General features: G+C 45.5%; 1 protein-coding gene across 2 annotated transcripts in view; it reads right to left on the bottom strand.

Annotated features, from left to right (window-relative positions):
* The window catches only part of MAP3K1 (mitogen-activated protein kinase kinase kinase 1), a 64,400-nt gene extending 49,929 nt beyond the window's left edge, over positions 1 to 14,471 (bottom strand). Inside the window, exon 1 of one of the 2 annotated variants that reach the window (XM_082335520.1) lies at positions 14,285 to 14,471. In XM_082335520.1, coding sequence (XP_082191646.1) covers positions 14,285 to 14,292 — 8 coding nt within the window. In that variant the 5' untranslated portion in view covers positions 14,293 to 14,471. Of the gene's footprint in view, positions 1 to 13,107; positions 13,617 to 14,284 lie in introns of those variants that run through there. The other variant, XM_082335521.1, reaches the window with a different exon arrangement.
* Positions 14,472 to 14,746: the final 275 nt, after the last annotated feature.

Genomic DNA, 14,746 nt, shown 5'->3' with positions numbered 1-14,746 from the left:
AGCTAGAAGTTTTGGTATGGTTTGTGATCCTATTCAAGCACCAGCATGCACTTAAGACACAGGTGAGACCCAACTTACCTAATCCTTTTTTGATTTTTGGATTTGATAAAGCACAATTCATTTCTGTTTGAACTGATTTCTGTAATTCTCTGTACACTCAATTAGGTTAAACTATCTTCACATTGTAAAAATCTAAAACTTGCATAGCTCAAAGGAGTGTCTATCTTTGTGGCTTTCTTTTTTTTCTTCCTTCTGAAGCAAGTTATTAGTTGTTCACTCTTTGTACTAGAGTCATTAGCCCAATCTACAATTTTTAAACTGACTTAATTTATTTGCAAGCAGCCACAAATGTGTTACTCAAAATTAAGTGAAATGAAAATGAAGAGCTAACTATCTTCGAAAACATTCATTCTTATTTGGAAAGATCAAATTGTGAAATCTGCCTTATAAAACTTTCCTCCAAAAGTTTCACAGGTGTTTTTTCCAGGAACAGTCATAAGTGAAATCTCAGTAAGTTGCATGTTGTCCGCACTTCCACAATCTATTTGAGGATTTAAAATCAGAATCCATATAAAAATCAGTAGTAACCTAAAGCAGAGTGGCATTTTTTTAAGCAACACATTTAAAGATAAGAAAAACTAAACACAAACTAGGACTGTGACTTGAAGCAGTAATACCTGCTCTAGTAATGAAATAATCACAAAAATGCGGGAAATAAGAGTGCAAGGTTTCACTGAACGAACTTAAAGGGGAAATTATCCCCCTTGTTACAGAGGAAATATCTTTCACCCAAAGGAAATCAGTAACAACTGAATCTGAAGTAACTCCTTGAGGTGCTACCAAGAAAGCTTTTACTCATCAGCTGTGCTTCAGCATATGAAAAGATAAAGCAGCAACAAATTAAACAGGTGATTGCCAAGCAGTCTGACCAGCGTGGCAGATGAACTAGTTTATAGTATATTTGTGATCACCCTGCTGTGTTATGACTCCTCTGAATGGACTTTAAACCTTAGTTAAAAACAACTTGTGTTAACGTGACATCTAAGATGTAAGAAATCTATCCTAGAATTTGTCTGATTATTACAAATTCATAATCCAATTTTGTTTTCTTTACCTTGCTACACAACATAAGTTTTACTTTGGAAGAATGAAAAAAATGGGGAAAAAATCCATACCTCTTGCAACTCTGGAAGGTGCTCTAATTTAACGGCATTGCCACATATTAAGAGATTACAAAAGGAGTCTTATGTCAAAGCAATGCACAATCATGTCTTACAAGTTTAACCACCATCACTGAAACGCATTTGCAATATGCTGATTTTAAGGTCAATGAAAAGCACACTATTCTGAAAGACCTTTACAAGCCCAATGTCTATGAAAAGAGGATATAAAAAGCATTTGCTTTAACACAGAGATAAGTTCCATATTAAATTCTAATAAATTATTAAAAGATTAAGCAAATATTTGTGATCACTAAATATGTCAGACTCATTTTCCTTCTTACCATGAGGACCTGTATCACAGTAGCAGCCTCTCAAAAATGGGACAGTAACTGTGAAAGCACTCTCACTTCTTTGAACAGGTGTGTAAGTGCTTTTCAAATCACTACGAAACTACACCACACACATAAAAGACCAGAAATAAAAACCAGTTTCCAGGAAACACTAGTGGATCTATAGCGGGGGGAAAGTCTCTATGTGAAACAAGTCATGTCCTTGTGTCTTACTAACGGACTGTTTATGGAAATACTCTTCTCAACAAGTTAATCTTATACTAGATACTGCAAGTGACCTGGCTGTGAACTAGAAGGTGAAGACTGATGTCACCCATTGAATTAATTGCTACGCTAAACTGACAGGCAATCTGTGACTAGGGTGACAGAGCCCCAAGTCCACGCAGAAGTCAGAAGGAAGACGCGCCTGTTAAATGTGGTTGGAACAAGGCTGACTTCAGCCTGGGCTGCACAGGACCAGTGAAGAGCACACTGTCACGTAATCCTGTCCTGGAAAACTAAAGGCGTTTGCACAGTCAGCTCCAGTCGTATTTCTAACAACAAATATGACATGAACCTTCAGATACAGGACACAAACTGTATCTCTGAACACTGCAGACAGGAAAGGTCAACACTTTCAGAAGACAGCCTTTCCATCTACTTGCTTAATATGCCCGCGTTAAGCATTAGCCAGCCAGCCACGCATCTACACAAAGTCAGAAGCAAGCTGCTGCACAAATATGGAATAGCACAGCTCTCAATCCTTATATCCTGACTGCCCATTCACAGCTTCTGAAGGACTAATGTAGTTAAACTGAACGAGCTAAACATTTTAAATCCTGTAACTAGATTATTTTAGTGACTGCAAGTAAGTATACAGTAACCCAACAAATCCTTATCAAAAGTCGCCATGGTAAGAACCAGCTACACTAACCACTTCCCTCTGAGGGCCAGCTTTGTCCCCTCCCAGTTATAAAAACATGCCATTTATTTGAACATGGAAAGGGAGTAACAGTGCTAGACCCATATTGTCTCATTTCCGATTTCCTTTCAGGTATCAAAATGCAGACCTTGTCACAATAAGGCTCAGAAATGCAATGAAGCAGACATTGGGCCTTCAGGAGAGAACGTGAGGTGTTGGGTCCCTAAAGCGAACTTGGGGGGGCGGGAGGGGGAGAGCAAGTTCTACATAGTATTTTTTATTTTCTGAAAGTGATTGTAAAGAAACCTGAGGAAAGACTGGATAGACTGACTTACTGACAAATGCCAAAACCTTGCCCAATTATAACTACAATGAAAACTTTGACTGCATTTATGCTTACGCACGAATTATTTGTGGTTTCAAGCAAAAAAATAGTTTTAAAAATTTCTTCAGGGCAAAATCCATAGGCCTGTTTTGTGCCTCCACCAAATCATAAATTTATTTGTCATCATGTTTGCTGCACAAGCAAGTCTTTCCCCCAGAGATTAATTGAAAATACTTAATGGAAAAAAGAGCCTGTCCTTCTTAAGGTACCAGCTCCCATAACACAAGCTGTGTTCTCCCCACAGAGGGGAGACAGAGCACAGCTGGTCAGAACTAGTATAACCAGTAGAGCTCTTTTGCACAGATGACAATGTTTCACAGATCTGAAAATGCTGCAATTGCATAAATCGGTCCCCCATCTGTTTTTTGGCTTTGTTCCAATCCAGTTTACCTACTTAGTAGTTGTGCAAATCAGGGAGAGGTGTAGCCCTTTTGGCTCTATGATCAGAGAACCTTAATGTACATTTTGTACCAATGGTACCCGCAGAAAGTAAATTCATTCACTAGTCTTTCCCTTACAAACATTAACTGGAACAGAGATGAATTATTTCCCAATAAGCCAGAAGCAGCGAACCGAGTATTTTTTCAAAACCTTATGGCTCCTTAAGTATAGCTATTTATAGTTAAAAAGGTCCTAGGTATATTAAAGGGGAAAAAAAGGAAAAAAGGAAAAACAATCATATTCTTACTTTTGACAACTTTCACTATTATATCCTTTGAATCGGGGTTTTAATCACAACAGAAACTGACCATTTTTAGATATTTCACAAATCAGCATGGCCTAGGCAGAAGCAACCTAAGAGTGCTCAACATATGTAAATTGAAACATACAGTTATATGCTGAGATTCTGCTGGAACCAGGACGTCTTGCATACTACACTACCAGATCTTGCATCCTTCTTTTTCCCCAAGCTCTGTAGGCACCTGCTGCCTGAAGCATCAGGGTTGGTCCACCTCGCTAACCTTATGAGTCCCATATCAAGTTTTAAGTAGCAGAGAGCCACAAGATGCACAGCACTTACCTAGTCATTGTGCGTACAACAGATTTTATGCTCGCATCGCTCTGCTGCCAATAGCTTGACAGAGTTGACGAGCAGAAAAGCTTCACTCAGAACCCTGCAAGAGTCACATGGAACTCCAAGGTGGGCATAGTGGTAATTCAGGTCCTGACTTTCCTCTGAATTGGGATTCATGTTTTGAATGAAACCCAGATTAGACAGTTTCACCTACTCAGCGGTAAACCTTGCTTTATTTCAGCATAAGGTACCAATACCACAAATGGGACAGACGCACAAGAAGTGAACACTTGCTCGCAAAGAATACCCATAAAGCCTATAAGGTTCCACCATTGCATAAGGGTTTTACTAGAGGCTCACTCACAAGATTAAAACCTGTATTTTTGTTTAAGTCCCAGTTACTCAGATATCAACTACTTATGCATATGCGAATACTTTAAAGACAGTGGAAATATTTATGCATACAGATAAACTGCTGCCTGCAAAGAAATACTTTTTAAAAAAAATTATTTATCAATTCAGAAAAAGTCAGGGACCCATTTTGATGAAGCTCCTATGGAACTTTGTCTACGTGGTAGAAGCTGGCTTATTTCCTACTAGTTCCCCTTGCTAGCTCCTCGGCAGTCCACTCTGTGGGCTGAAAGGAAGCCAAAAGCCTAAAAGTTCTGGCTGTGCTCTCCCCTGCAGTCTTGATTTCCAGGGTCTACAAGTGGCCTGCCCTGGCACTGGACCTATATTCCCATTTGCAGTCAATTTTAAAATACAGGAATGTAATTCATACATAGCTGATTTCAAAATGCCAAAGCAATTGTCTTTCCCCACTTGGCTTTGCTGGGCATCCTCACTAGTGGCAGAACTGTAAAATATTGCCACAAACATGCGGCTCAGAGCAGGTCAGAACAAGCAAACAGTAGAGCATACTAAGTTTCTGCTGAGGTACTAAGGGGAATTATATACTTCAGCATATTTACCAGGACAAGATGGTTTACCGTTGTACCTGAACATGCTGAAACTTTACCGCATCCTTAAAAGACAAAACTGAAGATACAGTGGCACTGTTCCTCTTTACCATAGGTACACATAACTTTCTAAAGAGTTAATCTATACTTCAAAACTTTCAACGTAAATAACAGAATTTCATGACCAAGTATAATTATACGCCAAATGGGTTTAGAAAGATGAACATTAAACAGTTTCATTAGTTTAATATAATTAATTAGAGAAAACGGGGGAAGATATGGTTAAAGACAGTACCTTTCTGAGAACTGCCAGAGTTTTCACAAAGGTTTGTGATGTCATTACTAAACTTTATACATAGAGTATCCCAAGAGCAACTGCCAAGGAAAGTTACTGACACTGACGTACTTGGTACAGACAGTAAACATTTGAATGAGATGTCATCAAGACCTTTCTCACAGACATATTATACAGCAACTTCCAGCTCAAAGCCTTCCAACAATTATTTTCTTTTCCTTCAGAAAGGGAAGTCCAGCTTCCACTTAGAAAAGAAACAGAATTTGTAGGAGAGTTTAGGATTGCAGTCTGCAAACCCTGACTTCTCTTTTTTCACAGACAGAAAATAGCTTGGCCTGAGAAATTCTTTTGGGCTGAAATGATGAGCACTCCAGGTACAAGGAAACACTTCACATTTGTTTATTTTACTGATCTGCTGCTTCCTAACCCTCCCCCCCATGTTTTTCATTCCCAAGAGAGTCACTTGGGCCCATGTGGCTTTGAAGTACCTATACAAGGAAAAAGCTTTCTTTTTAAGAATTGAATCCTTCGCTACCAACAATATAGCTGAAATGAGTGACAGCAGTAACCATTTTGAATGGAGGCATGTTGACCTGCAGCAGAAACCAAAAGCAATGGTCAGCCATGACACCACTGTAACGCACTGCAACAATTCTAAACTGCCCTCTATCACCTAAGCCAAACTCTTTGCCAATCGTTAATATTTCTCCTCACTCGGCTTCCTGAGGGTATCAGTATATGTTGGTTTACAGTACTGAACACATCTTTACATGAAAGCACCTTACAACTTCGCAGAGATGGAAGACATCTTAGTTTAATCCAAAATGTTTTATTACTCAGTTCCCTGACGGGGATTATCTGCCTTCTTCCCACAAAAAAGGCAGCCTGAATGTCAGTCTGCGTATCAATCTTCACAGTGAGAGAAACCAAATAGATCAGTTATCCAATCTTTTCTGTATCAATTTGGCACAATGCACTTCTAAAATGACAACCCTGAAGACTATCCGCATTGCTCTCCGCCAGAGATCTGCACGGCTTAAGGAGTTTCATTTCATGTACACAAGGCCGGGGGGGGAAGGGAGCTCCCGCTCCTCCCTCTTCCTGTAATACTGGCTTAAAACAAATACAGAGAACAATCTGCATGTCTTCAAGACCTCTTCCCCACGTACCCCTGCTCTTCCTCCCAAGAGCCTCTGGGAGGGAGGGATAAGAAACACGCAGTTGCAACTCAGAGTAAATCCTTGTCAGGGGCAGAAACAGGAACTCTCAGTTAATTTTAGGAAGATGTTTGAAGAAGATGTGAACAAGCCTGTGTGGAGCAGAATGTACCTGTGCAGGAGATCCCGGCCCAAACCTTGGAGGTTCAAAGAGAAAGCTACTTCTGCTGGTTACAGTGAGCTTCCCAGAAGCCAGCAGCCACCACTGCAGGGCAGGCAGTGAAGAGCCTGGATGCTTTTGCTGGGCAGTATAGAAGAACTCGTTTCCACATTTGCCATGGAAAACCTCATAGAAACCCCAGTGCTCCAGCACATCCTACAGGCTAGGGCACCCAACGTGCCCACAGAGACCAGGAAACCTATGGTATTGAGCTGTTCATCACAAATAACTACAGAACTTACAGTTTAAAACCCAACAAATTAATATCTGTTCTGTATTTACAGAAGAGCTCATTTTCTGGAACTATATGCAGACATTATTGAAATAACTTTTTTTAGCGCTGTTTCAGTGAGCTTCCATGCTAGTCAACTGCAATATTTTCTTACATTCAGCAAACAAGTCTTTAGTCATAAACTAGGCATCTGTAGAGGCATTTACTTTAGTGAAATATCAGACATTTCAGATGTATTTTATGGGACCATTTAAGATATTGATACATATCTGGTGGTAAAGCTGAAACTTGCAACAAGAGAAAAAAATGGAAAGGAATATTAGTATCATACCCGGCAACTCCACAGTCTAAAAACATGGAAGTAGTAAAAAAAAAGTGTAAAATACTGATAAACTGAGAAAACTGTCACTGACTACACATGAATTTTCAAAGTACATATTCAGCAACCGGAAGTTAAGGTACTGTCATAATTCAAAGCAATCAGAATATTGTCTTAACCATGACAACAAACACTTGCCTGCTAGAGTGTATTAAGCTGGTAAACTCAATAAACTCTACATGAACTGCAAACTGATTAGATTTTTTTCCTTCAACACTTAAAATATTTACACCAATCCCTTTCAGTATCTGAAAGGAACAATCCTGAAGATACAAACATGACACTCATACGGGACATACAAAAAATTCTCAGGGTATAAGAGGGTATTTGAGAGAAATAGCTAGTGAAGTGAAGTGCATATCCCTGGGCCAAAACAAGGAGTGTTAGTTGCATACCTTTGAGGGTTAACGACCAGCTCACAAAAGGACCTGATCATCGTTGCTGACAGCTGAGCAAAGACTCATTTCAGTTTGCTTAAAAGGAAGATGACTGGATGCTCAAGAAGAGGATAGAAAAGAGCTCAGAAAACAAGATGTCAGATGTGGTCAGACCTCAGTGTGGTCTAGCAGACGCAACTCATTTTTCCAGCACTCTACTCCCACCTTCCACAGTGACCCTGCGTAAGCTGGAAGGAGCTGCAGTATCAACAGCAGTGTGAAATCTATTGATGAGAAATACTCGGGAAGAATTGAAGCCACCTGGCATAAGAAGTATATTAGCAGCCGTTCCACTACAAATTACAATATTAGGACAAGAGAGATGAGAACAAGCAGTATTAGGCTGTATTTCCATGGATGATGTGAATACTTTACACTTCAGGGACACAAAATAAATATACGGAGGAAACAAAGGTAGTCTGACTTGAATTCCAGTTTAATCTTATAGCAGAGAAAGAGGAATACTCAATGACATTCTGAGTTTAAAGAAAAAAAAAAATTCACGTTTTGCAAACACCTTCAAATCCTTAGTCATCAGATGCTGAGCACTACCAAAAAATTGGACATTTATGAGCAAAACTGAGAGGAGTAATGGCTCTATCAGCTTTTATCATGACAATCTGAAAAGTATTTCATCAGTTTCCAGACAGAAGGTAAACAATTCCCAATTTCCAATGACTCTTAAGTATCAAGTAAATAGAGCTGCTATTTTTTCAGGACATTTTTTAGCTAAGATCCAACAAAACTGATCTTAAGAGAAAAAAAACAAAACAAAAACAAACACACAAAACCCAAAACACCCCCCCCCAAAACCAACAACAAACCAAAACCCAACCAAAGCCAAAAAAACCCAAAACCCCACAAGCAAGAAACAAACAAACAAACAAAAAACTCCAAACATATCTTATAGAAAAAAATAACCAAGACTATTCACCACCGAGCAGGATTCTCCAGCTCTGCAGCATGGTGAGACAGGAAATCGGAAGCATCCCGCAGGCAACACACTCAGCCTCCGGGTAAAGATAAAAAGGGAGGGAAGCAACAGAAAGCAACTTTCCACTTAACCACGTTCTCCTAGTCACCTAGAGACAAGTAATGAAGCCCTCTCAAAGGCTTTCTGTCCACTCTGCCTCAAGCAAAAGAATGAACTGTAATTCTAGAGTTTTAAGTGAGAGCAGAGCAGATAAAAAGTAAAATAAGACGACCCTTGGGTCTTTGCAGAGAATCCTCCGAGAACACCAAGATAAGAATTACAAACTCAGAACTCAAACCAGATCTGTTCTCTTATCACCACTGCTGCTGAAAACTAGCTTTACAAGTTTGTTTAAAGAACAGCTACATGGCAACGTATAATTTCTATTTTAAACAAGCTTGAGCCAAGTTTCACCAATACTGGAAGCCAGCAAAAGCCAACAGAAGCATTCCCACAGTCACCCCACCCCCAGCCGCTTGTTTCCACTCCCATCTCATCCGCTCTTGCACCAGAATAAACTTTTAGCTCAGCTGCAGCGTTACCTTTACTCCAACTTAAAAGGACAACAAATGCATTAGTACACTAAAAGATCTCACGAAGTTCAAATCCATCATACGGAAGGAAAAACTGACCTTCAAATCTTGTACTCTACACATTTGACCTTTGGGTAAGGCACAATTGCACATGCCTACACGCAGGTATTGCACTGAGCAGTACTTAGACTCCACTGAGTGACAGTGGAGACTGAACCTTTAGTATCACTAAATCCAACGAGACAGAAAGCTCCAGATTAGTTAGTTACAATCTATTTACTTTGCATAGGAACAAAGAAACTGCCATACCAGATCAGACCATCTAAGTAGAACCCTACCACTTGCAATAACTGAGAGTGATAAAAATCAGACACGGTAGAGGGTGACCCTCTTCCAAAAGTACCCTCAAGTCACAGAGCACAGAAGAGGTAGGAAGTGAATTTTCTCTCACAGTAGTATCCAGCTCAAACTGGAAGCAGAAAATTTGGTGGCTTATTTAAGCAGCCAGTTAAAAATATCCAGCATTATGGACCTGGTTAAAACACATAAAATTATACCTTACCTTAGCTAAGAATAGCCAAAGTCAATAATAAGCTATATTTTTTACCTTAGCTACATTCTGACAACACGAACAGGGAAAGTTATCATCATTTCAGTAAAAAAAAAAAAGCAAACCTTGGCCACACTGTGCTTTCACTGTATGCACTCTCCCTCTGTTCCCACCCCACTGCCCAGTCCAGCTCTCTATTAAAGCATTCATGCCCTCTTTTGAAAGTCAAAGGTGCTACAAATTGATAAGCAGAGCTAAAACTGACGAGCTTTTACTTGTACACTTGTACTTATAGTCAAAACTTCAGTTTCACAGTGTGTCTTTGGTGTCTCTAGCAGGTGTGAAACAGCAACTGCAGAAAATACAGTATAATTATCTACAAAGGTTGTCTTGCAGCTGAACATTCTGACAAGTCGGCCATATCTAGCATACAGATTTTCAAATTCAAACACTTAATTTTCATGCAAGTCACACAGTACATGGTTACTGTATGCAGAAGAGATGAATTGCAGCATTTCCTGCTTTTCATTTTTATAAAAACATGGTTATGGCAGTGTAACTAATCCGGTACTTGGGGATGTAATAAGTCACCTACATCAATTTCAGACACAAATAAACATTACTTAAAGGGTCTGAATGTTTTAAAAGGACACTGTTAAGGTCGCAGAGAAGGAGGTGCATTTTGCCTTCATGGGTTTCCCTCGAGTTACAAGAAATCATACTACAGTTATCACTGAACTGACTGGATTTTTTATATAAACCAATGTACTGTCACTATAGATATGGGATAAGAGGTCTGAAGTGCTTTATGTTGAAGCTGCATTTCCTAGTAAAACAACTCCCCCTTCCAGTGATATAAAAAGATAGCTTACAGTGTTCACAGCTTTTAGTGAAAATATTTGCTCTACTGCCCTGACAAGCAGAATGCTTGAGAGATTAAAGAAAAAAAGGTAATATTTACATTTAGGACTTAACACCAGAGCCAATTTCCCTTCTCAGCTTCATTCTGAGGCTCATGCAGGTCTTCCAGCATGAACAGACACAGAAAAATCTATTTAAAAAGAAAGTAACTGTAATACCGAAGAGACTGATAGGGGGACTTTGGAGAAAGCACAGTATCTTTTAACTAACATTAGATCCTTACAGGAAAGTACAACTAATCCACATAAACCTCCATATAATACATTATTTTGATTATGTCCTTCAGTTTGCCTCTTAATAATGTCGGGGCAACAGCTGCATGCACAACTTTAATGTGTAATATGCTGTTACTCACATACAAATTAACCTCCCTCCTTCAGCTAGAACAAGTCAATTAATATTCCAATAAGGGCAGACAGATGTTTTAAATTCTTGATACGGCCTGACAAAATAGTACTTTGTCTAACATGTTTACTGGTAACACGACATACAGAATTACTGAGATACTCTACATGAGCATTTATAGGATATTTCTGAAGAACAATCACTATTGATGTTGCCAGGTATTTTCAACTGTACTTATGATAAATGCAAAGTAGCCTATCTCACTGAAATACTAAAAAGAAAAGTGCTTGGCATTTAGTATTTTCTATGATTTGTTAACATTCCTAGTCGAATATCAGAGAGCATCTAGGAGAAGGGTTTTAACTTGTACACACACTCGAACACTGACTTGTCCAGATGCAGGTACTTAAAAGTAAGCAAAACTGTCCATGTGAAAGGAAAAAATTCCACAGCGGCTCTGTCATTGCTGCTGTGGGACTGACTAGCAAGGATGGACTCAGTGTTTCAGCATCAATGCGACATCTATTGACCTTCCTGAACCTCTAATATCAAGCCTAACTCTCACTTGCTATCACCATGAGACTGAGTTGTTTTAGATGTGTTCTGACACTGATTCTTTATTTTCCTTGAAAGCCATGAAACTGGTTACAATCGTATTACGAGATACTGTATATTATAATTTCATTACATGATGGAGACAAAGATGGTGCTAAGAGTCATAAAAAGACAAGTTACTCGCTAGAATCCATACATTTTTCCCCCCCTCCAAAACACAAGATTTCCCGCTAATCCTTCTGTAAGTACAGAGGCATTTCTTATCTGTTACAACCACACCGTATCAAGTATTTTTACACTGCCCTAGAAATAGACCAAAATCCATCTGAACTGCTGAGAATTCATATAAACAGGTCATTGGTCTAGAAAACAGTTCTTATTACAGTAGTCCCAAGATATGTCCACCTTTAAAAAACATCCTTGAGGTTTAACTGACGTAAGACACAACTGAAAAGAATACACAAATCACATGTCCAAACTGGAACTAGGTTGCTTATGAGGTTTAAATAATTAGCCAGACAAACTGTAAGGCAGCATTAAAATAGGTCCTCGGATGTCAATACTAAGTCCTTAAACTACACCGTCCACATCGTATAAAACCTTACAAGAAATCCATACGAAATTGCCAACTTCACATCAAAATTACACCATCACCACTGCAGTGCCTTCCCACACACATACCAGTTAGACCTAGCAAGTGCACATTAAAGCTGAAACGTGCTCTGAAGTACTTAAAGTGCTTCAGCAGGGACACGAGTTCACTTTCATCCTGAATACTTCTATGCACGTCAAACAGGCAGAATAGGGGCAGTTCTATAAAACCTCAAGAAAATGGACTTACCGAATAATACATACGGAAGGCAAACAGGGGCTACAAACAGCACGGCGCTAAATGAAACCACTGAAATGTATCATCTAGACGAAACCACCACAAAATTACTTCCTCTCGGAAAAAGAGAGAGGACATTTACGTTTGAAAGCCTTTTCTCCCCCTTACTAAGAATTAAAGAAATCAGCTCTGCAATATCACGGTACCGCAAACGGGAATTAGACCTCGCAGAAATGCTTTTTAGAGAAAAGAAAAGAAAGGGTTACCCGGTTCCGTGCGGCAGACCGCTAGGACACCGCAGGGAGCGGCCAGGTGCCGCCGAGCCCGGGCGCGGGAGCACGGCAGCGCCCGGCCGCGGGCAACGCCAAGGGGCTCCGCTCGCCCCCGGCCCCGGCGGCTGACACCGCCGGCCCCGGCCGCCGCCACCGGCCCCGACTCGCACTTCAGAGCCCTCCGGGACTCCGGCAGAAGTCGAACGCAAGAGCCGCCCCCGCAAACACGCACGCCACCCCGCGCCGCTCGCCTCCCCCGCCGCCCGACCCGCTCCTCCGGCGCCGGCTGCCGGGCCCCGCTGACAGCTGCGGGCGGCCGGCGGGGCGGCCCGGCCCGGCCCGGCGGCCGCCCCCGCCTCACCCAGGCACCAGGTGCCCCCGCGCCCCGGGGGAAGGCGGCGGGCGAGGGCCGCCCGCCGCGCCCCGGCCCTGCGCTCCGCCGGCAGCTCCCGCCGCCCCCGCATCCGCTGCCGGCCCGCGGCCAGGCGGCGGCCGGGCGCCCGCGGCGGCGGGGAGGGGGGGGGACGGGACACCGCAGCCCACCCCGAGCCCTCCCCGCGGGAGCAGCCCCGCCGCTGTCACCCGCCACCGCTCGGGGTCGAGCCCTGCCCACCCCCCGCCCCGGCGCCCCCTCACCTCGCCGGGAGGGACGGGTCCATCCTCCGCTCCGCGGCGGGGTCGGTCCCCGCCGGGCTCCCCGCCGGCAGCGATTCCAGGAGCTCGGCGCAGCGGCTGGGGGAGGCAGCCGGGCTGGCGGGGCTGGAGCGCGGCGGCCCGGGCAGGCAGCGGAGCAGCAGCGTCTCGGGGGGCTCCGGCGAGGAGGAGGAGGAGGAGGCGGCGGCGGCGGCGGCCGGGGCGGCGGCGAGGAAGAGGGGCGCCTCGGGCAGCCGGTCCAGCTCCACGCTCCGCACTTTGCGCAGCTGCTTCCGTCTCCAGTCAGAGCGCTGCTCCCGGCAGCCGCCGCCGCCGCCCGCCTCCCGCAGCAGCCCCCCGCCGCTCCCGACGACGCTCCCCGCCACCGCGCCGCCCTTCGGGCTCCCGCAGGCGGCGGCGGCGGCCGCCTCCGCGCCGCTGCCCGAGGATAATCCCGAGGACGAGGTGCGATTCCCCGCCGCCGCCGCCATTTTCTCTGGCGGGTCACATCGGGCTGCCGAGGACCGGGGGGAGCCCGCACTCCGACCCGCTGCGGAAACAGCGCTGCCTGCGCAAACGGCGTACGGAGCGGGGCGGGAGGCGGGCGCGGATTGGCGGCGGCGAGCGGCGCGGGGCGGGGCGGGGCGGGGCGGCCGCCTGTAGGTGCAGCCCCGCCCCGCCCGCCCCCGCGCAGGTGTTGGCGGTGGGAGGGAGCCGCGCCCGCTCGCCAGGGGCAGGGCCCGGCCCGGGCCCGGCCGCCCGCGGTCGGACGGGACAGGACGGACCGGGCCGGGCCGGGCCGCGCCGCGCCGCGCCCGGGAGCCGGCGGGGGCGCCGGCCGGGGAGAGCGTCCCGCCCCCACGCGGCCCTTCCCACGTGTGGGGGAGCGGCGGGGGCTCCGGCGGGCCCGGGGCGGGGGTCGCGGCCGCGGCGCGGCCAGCCGCCCCGCTGTGAGGAGCCGAGGCGCGGGGAAGCCCTTCCCGAAACTCGGGCCGGCTGCGGGCGGCGCCGCGCCCCAGTGGCAGCACCGCGCCCGTGTGCCCCCTCTCCCCAGCACCCCACGGCCTCCCCGGGCGACGTCCTCCCCCGGCGCCGGCCGAGGGGCGGGGGGTGAAGCGCCGGCGGTGCGCTGCTGCGCGGCGGCGAGCCGGCGGGAAGTCGCTGCGGCGCCCCAGCTTACCTGCTCATGCCTCCCTGGGGTCAGTACGAAACGCAGTACACATCGCTGCCTGCAGCCTCCACGCGTCCGTCGCCGGGCTGCCCTCACTTGGCAGGCGCCGCTGCACCCCTCCTCCGATACTTTTCCATGTCTGTAACTACCGAGAAGCGTTAATGTCTCGCCGCAGCACGCCCGTTTCCCGATGTGCGTGCGTGCGCACGCCCAGCCGCGGTGGCAGCCTGCCCCGTGCGCCTACCGCCGCGGCTGTGCCCCAGGCGGCCGGGAGGGGGGCGAGCGGCGCCGGGCGTCACGTGAGCAGAACCCCGGGGAGGTCCGAGCGAAACCCGCTCTTCCTCTGGGTCTCCACTCGGCCACAACTGGGTGGTTTTGCTTTCAACCTCCCAGCTGCGGAGAAGGGACTTAGATTTTTGCGAGAACAGAAGGGCGTAGGTTGCTGTCAGAAAGCTGCTGCGTTGCTGCCGT

This window comes from Platalea leucorodia (assembly GCF_965183815.1).
Source record: "Platalea leucorodia genome assembly, chromosome: Z".
NCBI classification, from domain to species: Eukaryota; Metazoa; Chordata; class Aves; order Pelecaniformes; family Threskiornithidae; genus Platalea; species Platalea leucorodia.
The sequence above is the reverse complement of the archived record's forward strand: the minus strand, read 5'-3'. Positions and strand labels throughout refer to the sequence as shown.